General features: G+C 60.2%; 1 protein-coding gene across 1 annotated transcript; it reads left to right on the top strand.

Annotated features, from left to right (window-relative positions):
- Positions 1-520: 520 nt before the first annotated feature.
- NHERF1 (NHERF family PDZ scaffold protein 1) lies at positions 521-17,580 on the top strand. Its single transcript, XM_060135229.1, has 6 exons — positions 521-1,208; positions 11,660-11,821; positions 12,869-13,022; positions 15,263-15,303; positions 16,391-16,480; positions 16,689-17,580. The coding sequence occupies exons 1-6, from the start codon at positions 747-749 to the stop codon at positions 16,878-16,880; spliced, it is 1,101 nt and encodes a 366-aa protein (XP_059991212.1). The 5' UTR covers positions 521-746; the 3' UTR covers positions 16,881-17,580.
- The last annotated feature ends 1,456 nt before the right edge of the window (positions 17,581-19,036 follow it).

Here is a 19,036-nt window from a genome sequence, read left to right as displayed (position 1 = left end):
GGGTCCGAGGTGGACCTCGTTCTTATTCGTAAGACCGCTCGCAGCACTGGAGCGGCATTGATTTTCCTGGCAACAGTCGCCCCCGCCCCCACCCCCAACTGGATTTGCACACTTCGGCTGAAGGCTGTTGAAATGTTAGGGTCCTTTACCCGAGGGTTGGCTCTCAATCCCCGAGGCAGGTGGAGGGAAATCAGAAAAGATCCTGCGGGCCGCTCTGCCCAGTACCAGGAACTCGCCCCCGCCCGGCCCTCCCCCCCCTCCTCCCCCTCCCCTCTCCCCCCCACCCCCGGGCCTCAACCAGCCACTTGGTAACAGACACTTCCACTTCCTGAGCCCTCTTTCTTCTCCCGCCGCGGGGCGCCGCGCTGAGAGCAGAAACTCACCCCTGCGCGCTCCCATTGGCCGGTGTCGTTCACCCTGCCAGAGCGCCCCCTCTCCGTGGTGTCTGATTGGCCCTCGGTGGTCCACACCCTCCACGCGGCCCCGCCCCCCGGAATAAGCAGCCTGGGCGGGCTCTGGAACGCTCAGACTCCGCGCACGGCGGGGATTGGTCCGTGAGCTTCGGCTTCGGCTCCTCGCAGTTCGCCTCCGCCGCTCCCAGGACACCTGCTCGCTCTGCCAGTTCGGCGGCGCGGGCTTTCCCTGCCGCCCTCGCTCTCGTCTCCCGGCCCGCAGGGTGAGAAGAAGGGGTGGACCGTCCCGTCTCCGGACCCCGACCGGACGCCGCTGAGCCGTTGCAGGGCGAGATGAGCACGGACGCGGCGGCCGGGGCGCCGCTACCCCGGCTCTGCTGCCTGGAGAAGGGTCCGAACGGCTACGGCTTCCACCTGCACGGGGAGAAGGGCAAGGTAGGCCAGTTCATCCGGCTGGTGGAGCCCGGCTCGCCGGCCGAGAAGTCGGGACTGCTGGCCGGAGACCGGCTAGTGGAGGTGAATGGCGAGAACGTGGAGAAAGAGACCCACCAGCAGGTGGTGAGCCGCATCCGTGCCGCACTCAACTCCGTGCGCCTGCTGGTGGTCGACCCCGAGACCGACGAGCGGCTGCAGAAGTTGGGCGTCCAGGTCCGGGAGGAGATGCTGCGCCCCCAGGAAGGATCCGGGCAGGCCGAGCCGCCGGCCGCCGCCGAGGAGCAGGGGGCTGGCGGCGAAAATGAGCCGCCCGCCGCCGCGCCGGAGCCGCACGAGGCCGAGAAGAGCCATCAGGAGCGGGTAAGTGCGGGCCCGGGCCGGACGGCGAGGCTGGAACCGGGTGGGAGGGAGAGTAGTCCAGAGACCCAGGCGCCCCGGACGCCCAGCCCTGCTGCCGCCTTGTCTTTCTGAAACTGGATCCTCACGGGGGAGACTGCTTCCGCCCGCCAACCGGGCGAACTGGCAGTTACAGCCTTGAGGCTGCGTCCCGCGACCCCTACTCCCTCTCCCCAGACTGGGCTGGGACCCTGAGCGCCTTTGGGAGTGAGGGTGAGGGCGAGCGGCTCCAGGGAGCCCAGTCCCCTTTTCCTCGACTCTGTCGGTGGTGTCTGCTCCGGTCCCTTGGGACTCCCAATCCCGCCCCTCCTGGTGAAGTGACCAGCTTTCTCCACGGCCCCTGGGGGTGGTAAATGGAGCTGGGGTGAGGCTAGAGCGGCCCCGACTTCAAAAAGCTAGAGGAATAACTACGCCCTTTCTGTGTGGAGCTGCAGCGCTGGGAGTGGAGGGGAGGGGGTCACACGCTGGGTTCTCAGGCACTTCCCCCCTTCCCCACAGCCCGCTGGCTGGCGTGTGTATCATGAACTTCAGCCTGGCTGGACTTCATCCTCCTGAAGTCCGGTGTGACTTCTAAGAAAGAAGCTCCACCGTCCCAAGGCGATGTATGGGGGTGGGGCTCAGGGAGGAGGCGCAGAGGCGTCTGGTCTGGGGGATGGTGGCAGCTCTGCCACCCAGGGGGATTTATGATTCTCAGGAATGTGAGGAGTAAGCGCTGGCTAGTACCTGGGAGCGGGAGGGAAGACCTTGGAGGAGGAGAAACGGCGGCGGGAGTGGTCCAGCGTTCCTGGGCTGGACAGCGGACAGCAGGTGGTCTTGCCCGGGCATCAGCTGTCTCACTCCAGTCCCTGGACAGCAAGCAGACTGGTTGCTTTCTAACCACGTTTGGTGTTTCCTCTCATGACCCCAGTTTGGATCGGCCGTAGGAGGGGCGGAGGCAAAAGGGAAGTTGTACTGAGCCTACCGTTCCCCGGAGAGTGAAGGGGGGGCCTCAGGGTGGGGTTGTGGGGAGCAGGACCAGGGCATCCCCTGGGCCCGTTTGGCTTCGCCAGCTCTCCACCTGCTGGCAGGGGTGTCCGTGGTGCCAGTAGGAGCCTCCCTTGACAGAGAAAGGACACAGTTCAGCCTTTAAGGGTAGTAGGTGGAGCCGGAGAGGGCCGGTTGGGTTGGTGGAGGTGAAGTCACCAGGAGCCCTGTCCAGCCAGAGCTGGGTGCCGAGAACGCCAGGGCCACCAGGCTCCTGCTTCCTGCCGCTAACAAGCTGGCATTGGCAAGGGTGGGGGTGGGGTCGGAGCACCCCTGGCAGGGGTTTGACACGGGGGAGTTGGAACCCATGACCTCTGGTCCCAGGCAGAAATCCAGTTTGATCTTTGTGCCGAGGGCATCGATTGACCATTCCTGTTCTGTTTTTGTTTTTTTTGGACTTCGGCACTGGCACAAGTAACCGGCCTCCCCGACCCGCCCCCCTAGGTTGCAGTCATGTTTAGCTCCTCCTGGTGCCCTTTTGGTTTTGCTGCTGGGTGCAGGAGGGCCTGCGGGGAGCTGGGGGGCGCAGAGGCCAGGACGGAGGCTTGACCTAGCACATGTGCTCCCCACCAGGCCACCTGAGGAGCAGCAGAGGTTGGCTTCTGCTCTCTGGGTGAGCGCAGGATGGGGTTGCCCCAGGTAGTGGCGTGACACCTGCATTTGTGTGTATGCTCTGTTGGGCCCGTGGAAGGGAACAGAACCCTCCAGCCAGTCCCGAAGACACCATCACCAGGCCTCTTGGGGTTTCAGGTCAACGAGCAAATCAAAACTTCTCTGAGCCTTGGTTCTCCCATCAATAAAATGAGGGCGTTGGATTCCAGTGACACCTGCCTTCTCTAGAATTTTACAACTAATGGAAAGTCCTTGAGCCCCTAGTGTGCTGGACTGAGCATCTCGTACGCCCAGGCATTTGAATCCCAGCTGTGAGCGGGGTGTCTCTTAGCCTCTGCATGGCCGCCGAGCAGCGTTCAGTCCTTCTGGTGGGAGGTTCCCATGAAATCTGGTACGGTGGGCCTGCAGATGACCCTCCCTGTCGTTGCAAAAAAAGAAAAGAAAAAAAAAGTTAATAGACATCATAAGAGTTCATCATTCCCTGAAGAGACAAGGGATGTCTATGTAAGGGATATACCCAGCATTTGAATGTTAACTGATTAGTTTGAGTCTGAATTCGTTTATAAAGTGGGGGCTGTTAATGACATCATCGTTAGTTCTCAGAAGTGAAAAAGGTGTTGGTGGGAAAGTGTCATGCAGAGTGGGTGGCGGGTGACATCTCACTGGGAAGAGCAGCCTGGGTCAAGAACGATGCAGGGCAGAGGGCGAGGGGTGCCCGTAGTCCTGATCTCGGAGGAGGTGGCGGGGTGCTTCCAGCTCGGCACACCTCCACCCACGGGGAGGGAGGAGCAACAGCACCCCTGCTCACGGCCCCCCGCAGTCACAGGATGAGGCCTAAATCCTTGAGCTGGGCAGCCGCACGGGGCCCACAGCGGGGGCTGGGCAGGCCTGAGCCAGCTCAGCTGCACTGGCTGGGCCACCGCGAGCGAGCCAAGTTTCTCTAAGCTTCCATTTCCTCTTGTGTAAATTGGGGGTGACAGCAGGGGCCTCGTGGCGTTGGCGGGGTTACATGAGGATGCCTGTCGAGCCAGTAGCTCAGAGCCTCCACTAAGTCAATGCTCAGTGAACGTTGGTTGCTGAGATCTGAATTAATACATATTTCACAGTGACGATTACACGCCCACCCAGGGGGCAGCTAGCCCTGGATCTGCCTCTCCCGTAGGGCACGTGCTGCCGTGGCCAAGCCTGGCATCCGAAAGCGCTCCATCTGGGGTCGCTGTCATTGAAGAATCAGCCCTTCACAATCTGGCAGCCTTCTCTCGCCACTGCCCCTCTTGTCCCCACCAGCCCACCAAACCACACCGAGGGTCCGAATTCCCTCCCAGCATGCCATGTGCTTTGAGCCTTCGCACCTGATATCTGCACGTGGGAACCCTCAGTCCTCTTCTGCACCAAGCACGCTCCCCAAGACCACTCACCTCCCAGGAAACCTTTCCTCGACCCCGCAGGCATCGTGAACTCTTTCCTCACCTCCTTCTGCCCCGTCCTTCCACCTTTTCTCACACGGAACACGCAATATCTCAATTATCTGTTCATATCTGCTCCACCAGCCCGTGCTGGGTCCCAAGGGCAACAGCTGTGGCTTATTTATGTTCATATCCCCATCACTGTCCCCGGCACCGAGCAGGGAGGGGCTCAATAAATCATTTTTGCGTGAATGGATGAATGCGAAACAGCCATGGGGGACTTTGTCCTAATTCATCTTGGCCCAACCCACCTGGGCCTGTTCGTGCCTCGAGAGCACACCCGGAGATTGGAATTCCAGATAGAGCTTCACTCGCTCCTTTTTCTTGCCTACTAGCAGCTTCCGTTTTAAAACTAGAGAGCCAAAAGTCTGTGAATCCCAGCCCTGCTGCCCTCTGGCTCTGGGACCCTGATTGTTCAGCGTTCCCCACGAGCCTCAGCTTCTCCCTCTGTGAAATGGGGATCCCGACCCCACCCTGCAGGGTTGTGGGAGAGATTTGATGAGATGATGCGGAAGGTGTGTGTTAAGTGCCCAGCGTGGGGTGGGTTCCCGCCACGCCTGACCTTGATCCCAGAGGTACCCCAGGTGGCAAAGTCGGGGGTGGGCACCATTAGCTGGCAGCCTCCAACCTCTTTCCCATGTTCCCGTTTCACACGGACCGAGCTGGAGTCTGCGAGGGCAGAGCAGGGCTTGAGCTGCAGGATGTTTGGATTGGAAATGGACAGGGTGTGACGGCTTGTGTGCTGGTTCCTCCTCTTAAGTCACATACTTGGGATTTCTTTCTCCCCTGGGATAGCCCCTGGTTCTGACCTTCTGGTTCCTGTTCAGTCCTGGAGATGATTCTCTTGGAAAGAGAAGGGGATTTTTTCTCAAGGATCCCCATCCTGTCTCCATGGGGGGGCCCTTCTCTTCCTCCCCAGGCTCCCCATCCCATGGATCCCTGAGGAAGTCAGGGAGCACTTAGGAATTAGGGGAAGACGGGGCCTGGCCAAGGTCTTGAGGGTGCTGTGAGCCTCTTACAGAGAGAAACCAGAGCTCTAGACCCCAATAATGGGAGCTCCTCTAAGCCTGCTAGTTGCCCGGCCCTAAAGGTAGTGATACACACTTCACTGATTTTTTTCTTTTTCTTCCCTCACCACAGCCCTGCAAATCAGGTATTTTTTTCTCCATTTTGTAAGTTGATAAATAATAAGTAACTGGTAGTTATTATATGTGTCTGGCGATGTGCTGTGTACTAAACACGCCTTATCTCAGTTAATCCACACGACCACCCTACAGGGTAGCTACTAGCCCCATTGTCCATATGCGGAGACTGAGGCTCCATCAGTGCGGGCGGTGGCCCCACGGTTCTCAGTAGGGAGCCCTTACCCTGTAGCAGGGCTGTGTCTGAGAACTCCGCTCACTCTGACTCCAGTGTCTGCACGTCCATCCGGCTTGGGTTGTGCTTAAGGGCCTGACCCTCCAGCTGGGTGTCTCTGCCCATCACATTCTGGGCCATACCAGGGCCATCACAGCAGCATAAATTCAGGCTGCTGGAACCAGCTCCCTGCAAGGCTCCAGGGCTCCCAGGTGCTTCTGTCCCCAGGGGACACCATCAGGAAAAGTGTCAGCCCCGATGGAAGGCCTCGGCCCAGAAGGGGCAGGCTCCAGGCCCCATCCCTTCTCACACTATGGGCCCAGCCGGGAGTCTGGTGACCAAGTCTCTACCCTCATCCCCAGGGCCTGAGAACTGTCCTTGCTGGCTCTGGGGCTCCCTGTAGCACAAAGGACTCCCCCTGAGAGGCTGACCTTGGCTGTCGGCCTTGGCCTTCCTCCGCCACCCCTCAGGGTAGGACAGTTCACCACATCCCCCGACCCCAGACCATGTTTGGCTTCCTGCACCCTGAAAAGGACAAGTGGTACGGATGCCCCGAGGCCTGGGTTCTAGTGCCGCCCAAGGCTGGGGGACTGAGGCCGGAGCTCTGACTTTCCAGGGACAAAGGCTCCGGCCTCTCCCTGTGCTTGTTTATAAGGTCGTGATGCCCAGTTGAAACAGCAAAGGCCATGGGGACGTAGGGGACAGCCTAAGAGTTGAGAGTGAGACCTCTAGGGTCTGTACGGGCCTTTTGGGCAGCCACTGGCCACGTGTGGCTCTTAGCGCTTGAAATGTGCTGGTTGAAATTGAGATGTGCCGTAAGTAAAAATAAAATGCACACCAGATTTGGAAAACTTAGTACGGAAAAAAGGATGTACAGTATGCCATTAATAACTTTTAACTAGATTACGTGTTAGAATGATAATATTTTAGATATGTTGTGTTAAGTAAGATATTAAAATTGATTTCTCTTGTTTCTTTTTACGTTTTAATTTGGCTACTAGAAACGTTTACGTTACCTACGTGACTGGCGTTCTGTTTCTATGGGCACTGCTGCTCTAGAGCTGAGCTCAAGCCGACCCTCTTCTCCCATCAGCTGTGTGTACTTGGGCGGTTTATGCCACCTCTTTGAACCTGAGTTTCCTCGTCTGTGAAGTGAGGGCAATAATACCCTCCTCCCAAAGGGTTACAGTTGGGTCCTGACAAGAACATACACTTATAAAGCCGTGGTGGGGTGCTTGGCACTTAGTAAGTGCTCACTAAACGTAGAGCCCCGATTTCACAAGCTCCGAGAAGGTCCTTACAGAGCCTCTCGGGACAGCCCACAGGAGTTAAATCCAGCAACTTCTGGAAGGAGGGTGAGGAGGGATGACGGTAGAGAGCCTGCCAGCCTGGGTGGTGTCCAGCCAGGCAGCAGCCCAGGTACCAGCCTGCTCTATCCCAGGCTTGCCCAGGCCTGGGGAGAACTGAGCCAAACTCCCCATCGGGTGGGTCTCTGGCCAGCACCGGGAGAAAAGAGGCAGAGGGAGAACCTGGCTCAGGGTCCCTGCGTGGGGGTGTCAGAGAAGCAGCCCCCACTTTATCATCTGGATCCCACCCTGTGGGTCTCCGGAGAAGGGCCTTCCCGCTGAGAAACGGCAAAGCACGAGATCAAGGCCTAGAGTCGCTCCTTTTTTGCAGAGGGAGGTGGCCAGCATTCCTCAGTGTGCACAGACCTTGGGCTGGGGTGTCTTCTAGGGAGAAATAAATGAAGCCACATCAGGGCCAGAGATCATGGGTCAGTGACAGCCGAGCCCTTGGTCACCTCCCTTTGGGTGAGGAGAGGATGCCTTCAGCCTAGAGCCTGGACACTGGCCAGCAGTCTGAGCTCCTGGTCACTTCCCAGCCTGCCCTAAGCACAGTGCCCCCGTGCTGCCCAGTCACACGTCACCCCCAGGCAGAGGCAGCTCGCTCCATCCTGGTTTCCTTGAAGAGTTGGCACCAGACCCAGGCCTGTCTCCAACAGCCCCGCGGAGCGGCCTGAGCTGCATCCCAGAGCACCCCGGGCTCCTTACACCCAGTATACCCCACCCCTCCCCCACCAGAACAGCCAGGGCTCCATCTCTCTACCCCCCCCTCCCTTGTTTAGGCTGATTCCCCTGCGTAGGGGCAGGGTATCATTCTTATCTTATTTGCATAAAGAAGAGCCCTCGGCTGGCCGGGCTGGAGGGAAGGGCAGCCTTGGGAGGTGACGAGTCACCTCTGTTGTTCCCCTAGCCACCCCGGTGGTCTTGCTGCTCCTCCAGCCGCCCCTTCTGGGGCCCGGAGCTGGCTGGCCTGGGAGAAGCAGCCTGGCTTGTTTTCTATAGGGCCCATCACCATGGCACCGGCCAGGGCGGGGCTGGGCCCAGTGGGGCGTTGGCCCCCAGCCGCCCTCCCCAAGGAGGAGCAGGGAGCGGCCCTGGGCCTGCTCCCCAGAGACGGTCACCAGGATTAGGGTATCGACTTTCCCCAGCTTTCCAGGTGGCTGCTGGTGGTGCCTATTGAATTCCGTGCCCAACATCCGCTCCCTGGGCTGAGTGGGTGGAGGTGACTGGGCTCCCTGGGTGAAGAGGACGGAATGGAGCCAGCAGCCGGGGCAGGCCTGTGCAAGGCTCGGGGCAGCCCGAGACCCGCAGGGTGGGAGAAGCCCCCATGGGAAGAGTCTAGAGGCAGCTCTCCTGACAGGGTCTGTTCTGGAAGGCAGGTCTGGCATTGTCTGGAAGTGAGAGACTCATCCAGCCCCCAGCCGCCCCGGCCCATTTGCACAGCCCGTCGGCCACCACTGCCTCCTGGTCTTTCCTCTCACTTCTCTGCCAGTCTCCCCACTGAGCAGATCCTGATCCTTCCTTCCGAGCTGTCATCCACACTGGAAGATCCCCCTGAATCTCTGAACACGCCGGGGCCATGTTCCCCTCCGGAGCTGCCACCATGGCACAGGTCCCCTCCTGAGCTCCTGGGAGCCGCATGCCACCCCCAGGATGTCCCAGATGTTCCATTTGTTCCCCTTGCCCCAGCTCTGGGGCTGTGGGCCAAGCTCCGGCCAGCACCTGACACCTCCCCTCCCCATCTTCTCTTTTCGGTGCTGACCACACACCCTGAGGGAGCTGCCCCCAGGACTCCTGACAGCACCATCCTCCACCAGGCTGGGATGGGCTCCTCTGATGGGCTGACTCAGCAGCTGGCAATGACGCCTCCTGGGGGCAGCTGGGGGAAGGGTGGAGAGCAACGCGGGAAGAATGGGAAGCCCCCCCCCCCAGCCCCATGGGAAGGGAGGGAGCCTCTGGGGACTGGGGAAGATGGGAGCTGGGTGGGGCTCTATACCTGTCTGAGCGCTTCGGAAAACGCCTGGGGTTTCCTTGTCCCCCGCCCCAGCCACCCCAGAAAGCAACGGAACAGGTCCCAGTGCAGGGGGAAGGGAGCAGCGGGGGCCTGGGCTCTGCAGGTGAATCTGCCCTGAGATCCTCATGGCTTGGCGCCAGCAGAAGGAAGTGAGGTGCACACGACAAGTCACCAGGCAAGGGTCTCCGGCGTGAAAGGTGCTGCGGATCAGTGAGGGAAGCCCGCGGCACAGAGACCCATCACGGGGGCAGCCAGTGCCGCCCCGCCAGCCAGGAGGACACCCGAAGCCGCCGGGCCTGCTCGCCGCCGTGTCGCCCCGCGAGAGGCCGCGAGCCTGAGCCTCGGAAGGAAGCCTGCGGTTTCATCATCTCCTTGCCCCTCCCAGCAGAGGCTGCAAGCGGTGTTTGCAACTCCCCACCTCCAGTGGGCCTCCTCCCAGCCTGGGCTTGGATCCTTCCAGGGATGGCGGCGGGAGCACAGGTCCCAAGTCAGAGCCCGGGGTGGCGTCCTGGCTTCTCCACCGTGAAGCTCTGACATCAGGCAATGGGCTTCCTGTCTCAGTTTCCCCATCTCGAGGATAGGGGTCAGGCTTAACCCTCACCCTACCCCTCACCCAGCTCGAGGATGGAGGGAAGGCTCTCTGGAGTGAGGGGCGGCGCGGGGAGCAGAGACACCAGAGCTGCCCTCTCCCTTCCCCGTGATTCACCCTCCCCGCTTTCTCAGGGTGACTGCAGAGCACTGCCCGGCTGGGGCAGAAAGCTGCCTGCCCCGTGGTAGCAACTGGTCGGACCTGTTCCTGTTCCCCTGGGCCTGGGGGAGGGCTGGGCTGGCAGCTCCGCGGAGGGATTAGCTTGAGGGGAAAAGAGCCTCACTCCCGGAACTAGATGCCGGTGGGGGGCGGGGGCTGCAGGCTGCAGGAGGGCCTCCCCCCCCACCCCAGGGGAAGCAGCGGGAGGGGGGCATCAGCGGGGGGGCGCCTACAGTGAGGACCAGAAGGGATGAGGAGAACTGGAGAGGGTGCCTCCGTGGGCGCCCCCCACTTTTTTATGCTCACTTAACTGTCTCAGCTGTGGTCTGGGGTGAAGTGAGAGCGCACGGGGCCTCTATCCCAGATTAGGGTAAACCCAGGCCTAAATGTCGCCTCACCCCTCCTTCCTGTCTTGGCCTCTCCACACCCCCTACCAACATCCTGAAACACACAAAGGCCCACCCAGGCATCTAAAGGAAAGCAGAGTCACCCTCCTCCGGCCACCTCCCTACCCCTCCCGGAGCAGAGGGGTGGGGACTGAGGCTTCACTGCAGACGGCGGCCGCCTCCTGGGGCCAGCGAGTTGGGGCAGGAGGCCTCTAAGCCCTCCTCTCCCTCCCCACCCCTCCCTTGCCTTCTCCTCTCCCAGCTGGGGAGTGAGGTCTCAGAGCTACCCGGCACCCCACCCCACCCTCAGAATCTCACTTCTCAGCTTGTATTGATATTAGCAACGATGGCAAACCGGGCACAGAGATTTTAGCGTGGTCAGGTGTTCCCACATATGTTAATTACCCCCTGGACCTCCTAGCAACCCTGGCACTAAGAATGGTCTACAAACAATGAACCCTAGGCTCTGAGAAGGAAATTACTTGCCCCAGGTCACATAGCTCCTCAGCGGGAGATACCTGGCAGCCGGGTGATAACCCAGAGCTCGCAGGCCTTGGAGAAGGGGGAGAGGCACCCCAAGTCGGTCATGGGCTCAGGCCTCTGGCCCCCTCACACTGTATTCCCTCCGTCTTGTAAACGTACCCCAGGGCTGCAGCTTCTAAGCTAAGCTGCTTAGGCTGGTGAAAACTGTTTTCAGCGGAGGGTCTGAGTGTTGAAGAGCAATCTTCCTGTGCCTTTTCCGTGGGTCCCCCTCTCCAGGCCATGGCCACAGCCACACGCGGCTCCCTTCAGCCCAGCCCTGCTCCCCACCGCTCCCCTCCCCATTCAGGCTCCTTGGGGACCCACACGGTCTTTGGGGTTCTGTTGCTGCCTTTCCCCTCAGCCTTGCTTCTGCCGGTGGGATGTGCCTGTCCCGTGCGGGACCCCTGGCTGTGCCTCCCTCCGGTCTGTGGTCATCTGGCCCCCAGCTCTCTTCTCGCTGGGCCATTTTGCTTGGTGGGGACGAGACAGGAGTCCGTGTGGGCGAGGAGACGCTTTACTGTAAACATGCTGGCCAGCTTTGAGTAACCAGCTGCCCTTGCTTCCCCCGCTGCAGACAATAGCGTACAAAAGGGCTGGGGGTCCCCAGTCACTGTCCCAGGTACCCAGCCAGGCTGGCAGGGATGCTACCCTCTGAGAGATGAGGTAGTGATCAAAATAACGTGATTACCCTTAGAATGTCAGAAGGGGAGAGACTTGAGCTAATCTGCTCCCACCCCGCATTTGCCGGAAGAGGGAACGGTGGCCTGCCCAGGGTCACCCGGCCAGGTTGCTGCAGTGCGGGGTCTCGGGTCTTCTGAGTCCCAGGCCAGCATGTTGCGTCCTCCCCCAGTTCTCCTCGGTGGGGAGGTGGGGTCAGGCACGGAGCAGGGAGGGCGGAACCCGGGGTGCTGTGGGATGACCGTGGCCCCTCCTTTCTCCCCGCAGCACGAGCTCCGGCCTCGGCTCTGCGCCATGAAGAAGGGCCCCAACGGCTACGGCTTCAACCTGCACAGTGACAAGTCCAAGCCAGGCCAGTTCATCCGGGCAGTGGACCCAGACTCGCCCGCTGAGGCCTCGGGGCTCCGGGCCCAGGACCGCATCGTGGAGGTAACGCTTCTTGCTTTCCTCCCAGGCTCTTCCTTCCTGACTGCAGGAGGCCTCCCCTGCAGCAGGCGTCACATCATTGCTCCTTCATTATTAGCCTGTGAGGCTCGGGCAGCCCAGAGATACCAGACAGATGGATGGATGGGAGACGGGGGAGGATGGTGGGGGAGTGGGAAGGAAGGAAGGACAAAAGGAAGGAAACATGGGGGACTTCCCCTGGCGGTCCAGTGGTTAGGACTGTGCGCTTCCACTCCTGGGGCCTGGGTTCAATCCCTGGTCGGGGAACTGAGATCCACAAGCCATGCGGCGTGGCAAAAAAAAAAAAAAAAAAATTTAAAAAAAAAAGGAAGGAAGGAAAGATGGGTGGTGGACGGATGGAGAGATGGACTGACTTCTCTCCTGCCTGGATCTCCCCTGGGCTCTTCGTCACCGAGCAGACACACTCAGCTGTCCACGATGCACCCGTCCATCCAGCTAGACGTCTGGGGCCACCGCCAGAGCTTCCCTCTGCCCGAGGCCTTCATGCCAGGCACGAGGATGTGGGCAGGAGGATGAAATCCTTCTCCCAAGTGGGGCTCTCAGGCACACTCTTACACTCTTGTGCTATGCTCGTTGGGAGAGGAAACGTGAACCAAGTGTCTTGGGGCCAGTCCCAGAATCTCAGTCTTCGAACCTTAGAGCTGGAAGCTCAGCTCTCCCAAGACTTCTCATTTTACATGTGAGCAAACCAAGGCCCAGGGAGGGAAGTACCTAGAAAAGCTGGGGCCCAACCCGGGCCTCCCAGATCTTTCCCGTCCCATGTCACAGCTGTGTTTGTTCAGTCTTGGCCGGCTATTTTCTTTGGCTTTTCCCACGTGTCCTGCCTCCCCATCTGACCATCAGGTGGGAGGATCACTTGGCCTGGTTCAGGACTCCACAGGCAAGGGGGGGCTGAGTGTCCCCCAGTTGCCAACTGGCCGAGGACAGAGAGGACCCCTTGTACTGCTTCCAGCTGCCCCCGCCCACCCCGGAACTGAGACCTGTGTCAGTAACCCCTGCCCCCACCCACAGGTGAACGGGGTCTGCGTGGAGGGCAGGCAGCACGGGGACGTGGTGTCCGCCATCAAGGCTGGCGGGGACGAGGCCAAGCTGCTGGTGGTGGACAAGGAGACCGATGAGTTCTTCAAGAAATGCAAAGTGATCCCGTCTCAGGAGCACCTGCATGGTGAGCTGGGCAGGGCGGCCCGAGGCCCCCAGTCAGGGGTGTGGGCCGGTGCTCTAGCCTCTACTGTGTCCCACGGTGTAGGTTGGGAGAGAGGGTCAGGGAGAGGACGCCGGCGCTGACATCGGGTCTCTGAGGGTGGCATATGACGGGGGAAGCTGGTACGAGGGCTGGCGAGATGGAAGCGAGCTGCCGATTCCCAGGCCAAAGCTGCAGCACTGGAGGGAGGCCTGGGCCCCCACCCCTCTCCCCCCAGCAGTCTCTCAGGGCAGTGCTGATGCAAGGAAAGGGTTAAGTCTCGAGAGGCTTCCAGCCTTAGCTTGGTCAGCTCAGAGTCCAATGACAGGGCCCAGTACCTCCCCTTCCCTTCTCTCAGGTTGTCTTGGAAACCCAGGCTCGCTGGCTCTAGAGAGCAGTGGGTCCCTGGGCCCCTGCCCTTCCCATCCCCCGCATCACCCTGCCAAGCCTGGCACCTCCCCCGCCCTAGCCCAAGCCAAATGGGGCAGGGCTGCTGCACCAGGACAGGGAGGAGTTGAGTGGTGCTCTGCTCCCTGGTCTGGACTTTTCTCCCTGGGAAGATGGCTCCTGGAGGGGTGGGGGGCTGGGTGGTAAATCTTTGGACTTTGCAATGGGTGGGGCCTCCCTGAGGGTCATATTTGTAGCAAATGGGTCCACGCAAAGGTCCTGCCACAAACTTAGATCCCCAGCTGGAGGGGCCCAGTGGGTCCTGGGGGTTCCTGGAGGCGGGGATGGGTGAGTTAGAAGTCGCTAGTAGACCCTGGGCATGGGAGGTGGGTACCCCTTTACCCTTGGCTCCCAAGTTCATGGAAACCAGGTCACTCAGATAATCCCCTTTCTCCTTGAGGGGGAAACAAGCCAAGAGAAGCCCCCAGCCTTGTTCTTGGCAACATGGGGTGGGGAGACACAGCTGAAATCTGGATTCCCCTCAGCTGCTCAAATACCTCCCCCGGCCTCCCCCAGCATCCTTCTCTGCCCCCCACCCCCAAGTCATCAACCCTCAGACATTCCTCCCTCCTCTGTCTCCCTCTGGCTGGGTGGGAACGCCCTGGGAACCTCAGTGCCTGCAGCCTCTGGCCAGAGGACCTGCACAGGGAGACCTGGGGGTGGGTACTCTCCCCAGGTGACCCTCCTCCCAGCTGGATGTAACTCTCCCCGTGGAGAGGAATGCCCCTCCCAGCGGCTGCCTCCCTACCACAGTGAGACAGCCTACAGCTCATGGGTGAGGGGCTGCTTGCAGGGGGATGGGAGTGAGTGTCCCCGTGTCCCAGCAATCCCCTGCCCAGCCACCCTGGGAAGGCTGGGTGAGCGTCAGGTATGCCTGCCTCGTGCCGGGGCCACGGTCCAGGGGAGGAGAAAGACACACACTGATCTTGAGCTAAGAGTTCAGAAGAAACCCACCCAGGCTGACCAGTCCCCAGAGACGGAACGGCTCCCCTTGCAGCCAGGTGGGGTGTCTACCCTGAGTGAGCCCAGGGAGGGTGACCCCAGGGCCCGGTGTCTCTCCCTCTGACCCCTTCTGCCACCACCAGGTTTCCCATTGGCTGGGGGAGGGCACACCCAGGACTCTGCCCTGAGCCCTCTGGTCCCCCGCCCCACCCCGATCCCCACACTGGCCAGTAGGAGTTGGGCTTCTTTTCTTTCAGCTGATGCAGGTACTAATCATAACCAGGGTGTGGTCCCAGTTCTGGTGATGCCGCTGTCACTTAGGAAGCATTTGAAAGATATTGATTCCCAGGCCTGTCCCAGACCCACTGAAACAGAAACTGATACCAAAGCCCAGGAATTTGTATTTCTAACAAGCTCCCGGGTGGCTGGTAGGCAGCCAGCCTGGAATTTCAGCCCCCTCTAGGATGGCGCTTTTTTTCAAACAGCTCCTTTACTCATCGGTGGTTCTTGGGATTAATAGAGTAGGCAGAGGCCAGCATCTTTTTTTTCTTTAATGAAACTGAATAGAAAATATCAAAAAGTATTGCGATGTAGTAAGGGCAAGTTGTTTCGTTAAACTTTGGTCACACACACGCATAACGTATGTGGGTGCTGGGTTGTCAAAATGTCAAAGGTACTCACGGTGGGTGGCAGTCAGGAGACTTTTAAACACTGACCTTGGGGAACGTGATCTGCTTATCTGCCCAAAGCCCGCAACTTCACTGCCTTCCATGCCCCACTCCATCGGCATTCCCCAGAGCCCCTGCCTCACCTCCGCTCTTCTCTCCTTCGCCTAGGTCCCTTGCCTGAGCCCTTCACCAATGGAGAGATCCGGAAGGTAAAGGCAGACCCCTAATTGCTTCTCTGGCGCTGAGTCCTGGTGTGCAGGGGGAGGGGGGAGGTGGACAGCATCTGGCTCAGGTGGAAACTGCGGGTTTCCAGGCTGCTCCCTCCTGGGCCCCAAGCTATGTAACTGCCCGTGTATCCCTCAGCCCCCGCCTGGGCCCAAGGCAGCGGGGAGGGAGAGGGGCCTGGCCGGCCCGTCCGCAGCCCGCCATCCTGGGTGCCAGGCTCCGCCTCTAGCTCCCCACCGCACAGAGGCGGCCATTCTTCCCCCCAAGAACAGAGCTGCAGTGTCTGGCCGCGCGCTCCCCGGCCCCTGCTACTTCCAGTCTGGGCTGGAAAAACAAAGCCTGTCCTCCCCAGACAGAGGGACCCAGGCAGGAGCTGAGCGCCAAGCCACAGCCCTGGTCAGGGCCTTGGCTCTAGGATGGGCCGACTCGCTGTCGGACCACAGAACGGGAGCTCTCTGCAGGGTCTGCTCAAAGGCTTCCCTTCCCCGGGGGCTCCTGCTGGGGGACAGACACAGCAAGGGACTGGCCCTGGACCACCTGAGCCTCTGTCACTCTGCCTGTGGGTCTAGAACTCATCCACCTCCTTTCTTCAGAGCCCTTTTTGGCAGCTTTGGGGTTAAGACTTCAAGAATCCCGGGGTCAAGTCCAAGTAAACAGTCAGATGGGCTGCAGGAGACTCAGGGAGCATGACGGGCGTTCCCCACGCCAAGCAAAGGTGCTCCCAGTGTCCCCACACTCCAGGAGGCCCCTCCCGGGTCGCCGTCCCAAAAGGCGAGTCAGCCCCAAAGGCTGCATTGGGAGGACTGGGGCGGGTAACTCGGCTAATCCCACGATGGATGGTTCCTCCTGCCTGGGTGGTGGAACCGGGCTACCCTCTGATCCTTGGAAGAATGTGAAAATGTAAATCCTCGAGGGGCCCTGGCAGGCTCAGGCGGTGGGGCTCTGGGGTGGATAGCGAGGGCTTAAGTGGAACTTCTCAGACCGAGGCGCCTGTCTTCCCTGGGAATGCCCTTCTTCGCCCGGGACTGCCCACCCCATGCCCTGCCCACCCACACGCCTCCTCTCTGTCAGGAGAACAGTCGTGAAGCCCTGGCCGAGACGGCCTCCGAGAGCCCCAGGCCAACCCTGGCGAGATCCACCTCCAGTGACACCAGTGAGGAGGTAGGCCGGCCGGCTGGGCGGAGGGGGGTGGCACTGGGTGACAGGAAGTCCATTCCCAGGCCACATTTGATCCTCCACCAGCCTGTGTGGAGGTCACATGCTGAGCCACGTTCAGTTCTTGTGACCTGGCTTCCCTGGGCACCGCCCCAAGGGAGCCGCCTCGCCAAGGCACTAACTCCCGCGCTCTGCCGCCCCCTCCTCTTTACAGCTGAATTCCCAAGACAGCCTCAAGAAGCAGGACTGCACGGCACCCTCATCTACCTCCTCCTCCTCCGACCCCATCCTGGACTTCAACATCTCCCTGGCCGTGGCCAAAGAGAGGGCCCACCAGAAGCGCAGCAGCAAACGGGCCCCGCAGATGGACTGGAGCAAGAAAAACGAACTCTTCAGCAACCTCTGAGTGCCCCAGCCACCAGGAAGGCTGGCAGGGCCGGGCCAGCCCCACACCCCGACCCGGCTCCTTTTCCCTCTTCCCCACTTACCCCCAAATCGACATACAAATCAGCACCAGCATCTCCTCTCTTGGCAAATCTGACTTTTTTCTAGAGAACTGTGTTCTTCCCTTACTTCAGGGAAGGTGACTGTTTTTCCGTCCTGGCCCCGATCAGAAAGCAGACTGTCCCCCACTGGGTGCTTCAGCCTACCAGGTGTCCCGATGCCACCCTCCTGGGACACCACTGGGACCTCCACCGAGCAAGGATCGTGGGACTGGGCGAGAGGTCACCTTCCCACATGACCCCAAGTGATGACTGGGTCCAGGATTGACCGAGGACTCAGGTCACAGCAACATCTCAGAGTGGACGGGGGCCGTCATCCTAAGCCGTGGCTTGGGCATCTTACTTTTGTTTGATTTTTTTTTTTTTTTTTTAAAGAGTGCAGTACCACAGACTTTAGCGGGACGTCCGTTTCCTTGATTAATGTGATTTCACAGGTTGCTGCACCCAGGACATAGCAGCGGCCTTAGCCTAGAACTTTTTTGTTTCTGCTCCCAGCCCCCAGAGACCTGGGCAACACGGGGAGGGTTTCGCCACCCGCTGCCCAGCCCTGAGCCAGGCACAGTTGTAAGGAAATGCTATCGAAATGGAACCGGTTTCTCCAAACCGCCTTGGCCTCTGTGTTTTCCTTTGGAGCTCTGTCCATGGGTGTTCCCGGCGTGGCCTCTGACAGAGAGGGTAGGGAACAGCTGGAGGGAGGGGAGGTGGGGTGGCTTTATCCCGAGGGCCTTGAGCCTATAGCTGCTAGGTGGCCCTGCCGAGGTTCCCCCCCCCCCCCCGCCACCACCCCATGTGCTTGGCTCACCAGGGCTGCCCTAGAGGGACATTCATCAGGGAAAGTGGGAGCTAAACCCACGTGCTCGGAGGGCGCCGGGAAGGCACCTCGGATTCCAGGAGCGTTCAAACTGTGAATTCACGATGGAGCCAGACTTGGAAAGAGAAGGCTTTTGGCTTTCATCTTTCCACCCACAGCCAGCGAGGTACAGGAGTCCCAGGAGTGACCTGAGCTGGTCCCAGATACTCTCATCTTATCTGGCCGTGGACCTGACTGGAGGGACTGGGGGAAAACAAACCTGGCCCACCGAGCCCTGGGACGTGCCTGTGGCAGGTGGCATGGAGGGGACTCTCCAAGGACTCACCCAGGTCCCTTATACCTCTGCCCCTGAGGCCACATCCTGGAGATCTGCCAGGGTGGCCTGCCAGGGCCAGGTTCCTGGGCAGGTGCTCAGAAGCAAGGGAAGCTGGCCCTGGGCTCTTCTCTACCCAACCAGGAGACCACTCAGAAAAGCCAGGTTCCTGGGACTGAGGAGAACAAGTGGGGAGACAGTGGACCAGGGAGGGGACCCGTGGAGCCCCTGGGGTGGAGAGAAGGGCAGGTCACTATCTGGCCATCACTATCTGACCTGTTAAGGTTTGAATCCCACCATCGTTAAGAGAAACCTTTCAAAACCCTTATCACAGCACCACAGGCAGCGGTTAGGCTGAGCCTGGCCGGGCCCCCAGCCTGCCCTTTGACCCCTGATGGAGGGCCCCCGCAGGTTAGCAGGCCTGAGAAGGGGCCCCTCCCTACCTCACCTGCTGGGTGGGGAAGTCCTCAGGACTTTTGACTCTGATTAAGCTGGGGACAGGTGGAAGGAACACGTGGCTCAGAGGGAACTGTCGCTGAGGGGCTGGGGGCCCCAGCAAGCAAAGTTTGTTCGCTTCAGGCATGTTTCAGATTCGTAGTCTGCTGGGAGAGGCCAGGATCGAGAGGCCTGGGCGCTGGGAGTCGTCAGCCACAGTCCTGGCTCTGCCATCAGAAGCTCTGGGGCCTTGGGCGAGTGCCGCAACTTGCCTGGGACCGTTTCCCCCCCTTGAAAATGTCCTAGGTGTCCTCGAGAGTCTCTTGTCAGGAGAACAGTCGTGAAGCCCTGGCCAAGACGGCCTCCGAGAGCCCCAGGCCAACCCTGGCGAGATCCACCTCCAGTGACACCAGTGAAACACGCCTGACTTTTGACCGCCACCCCGGATTACGACAGGGCATGAGACGGGGTTAGAAGTCAAAGGGTGTCCCCCTCGCTGT

Source organism: Lagenorhynchus albirostris, chromosome 20, assembly GCF_949774975.1.
Source record: "Lagenorhynchus albirostris chromosome 20, mLagAlb1.1, whole genome shotgun sequence".
NCBI lineage: Eukaryota > Metazoa > Chordata > Mammalia > Artiodactyla > Delphinidae > Lagenorhynchus > Lagenorhynchus albirostris.
Note: the sequence above shows the minus strand (reverse complement) of the source record. Positions and strands in the feature narration are given on the sequence as shown.